The 970-nt window shown below is 67.8% G+C and overlaps 1 protein-coding gene across 1 annotated transcript in view; it reads right to left on the minus strand.

The window, feature by feature from the left end:
• Window positions 1–404: 404 nt before the first annotated feature.
• TNPO3 (transportin 3) overlaps window positions 405–970 on the minus strand; it is a 28858-nt gene continuing 28292 nt past the window's right edge. Inside the window, exons 23-24 of the mRNA XM_019472971.1 lie at window positions 712–879; window positions 405–521 (exon numbers count right to left, since the gene is read on the minus strand). Coding sequence (XP_019328516.1) covers window positions 405–521; window positions 712–879 — 285 coding nt within the window. The remainder of the gene's footprint in view (window positions 522–711; window positions 880–970) is intronic.

Below are 970 nucleotides of genomic sequence, written 5' to 3' on the forward strand. Positions count from 1 at the left end.
GCGTCCCGGCGGGGAGGGATGCCGGCTCCGCAGGGCAGGAGCAGAAAAACCTGTTCAGGGACGGAAAAGGCAACGCGTGCCCTCCAAAGCAAGGCCTTCCACAGCCTGCGTTGTGCTGGGAACACCCTGGATGAGACAGCGTGGCGGATTGGGGGGCGGGGGCTGGGGGCGACGTCCCGCCAGCACGCTCAGCTCTCGCGGAGACGCTTTGGGGCTGCCGGAGGACAACCCGCGGCAAGCAGCAGGTAGGACTGAGCCTTGCAGGACGCCAGGGCGCAATGGCCACGTCCCAGAGATGAGCTCGCCCGGGAGACGCCGGAGCTGCGGCCGTGCGCCGCCCGTCGCCCTCCTGGCTCTCGGCATCGCACCCTGCCCCGCTCCGGCGCTCCGGCACGCCAGCACGCTCACCTTGTGACCTGCTTGTGGAAGTCCGTCAGCTGTTTGTGTGTGACTTGGATGGCTCCTCCCGTCGTTTCCTTTGGTAAACCCTTCAGCGAGTTCTCCAGCCAGCGACAAAACGTCTGCAGGAAGCAAGAGAAGGGAGAAACTCAGGACGCGGAGCCAAACCCGGCTCCCGTGTCCCTGGCCCGGCCGGGGGGGGGGAGGCTTTGGGCTTTGGCTCTGCCCACGTGCACGCCGGGACGGCTCCGGGGTGAAGCCCGCCCCCGCCCCCCCGCGCCCTTTCGGGGTACATCCCCCGTCCCCTCTCACCGGCCGGTCGATCTGCATGATCTCCCAGAGCACCTCGGCGACGTCGGGCAGGGTGTACGGCGGCAGGCAGAAGCAGCACGTGTGCAGCAGCTGGTTGACGAGCTGCTGGCCCAGTTGGTTCATCACCTGGCTGATGAGCTCCTTCCGCATTTCGAAGTCTTCCTCGTGCTGCGGGAGGAAGGAGAAAGGGGGGGGGGCGTGGTGGTGAGCGAGCAGCGCCTGGGGACGGGGACGCGCTGCTCCTCGCTCTGGGAGCAAC

The sequence above is a fragment of the Aptenodytes forsteri genome, unplaced genomic scaffold (assembly GCF_000699145.1).
Source record: "Aptenodytes forsteri isolate BGI_AS27 unplaced genomic scaffold, ASM69914v1 Scaffold310, whole genome shotgun sequence".
NCBI classification, from domain to species: Eukaryota; Metazoa; Chordata; class Aves; order Sphenisciformes; family Spheniscidae; genus Aptenodytes; species Aptenodytes forsteri.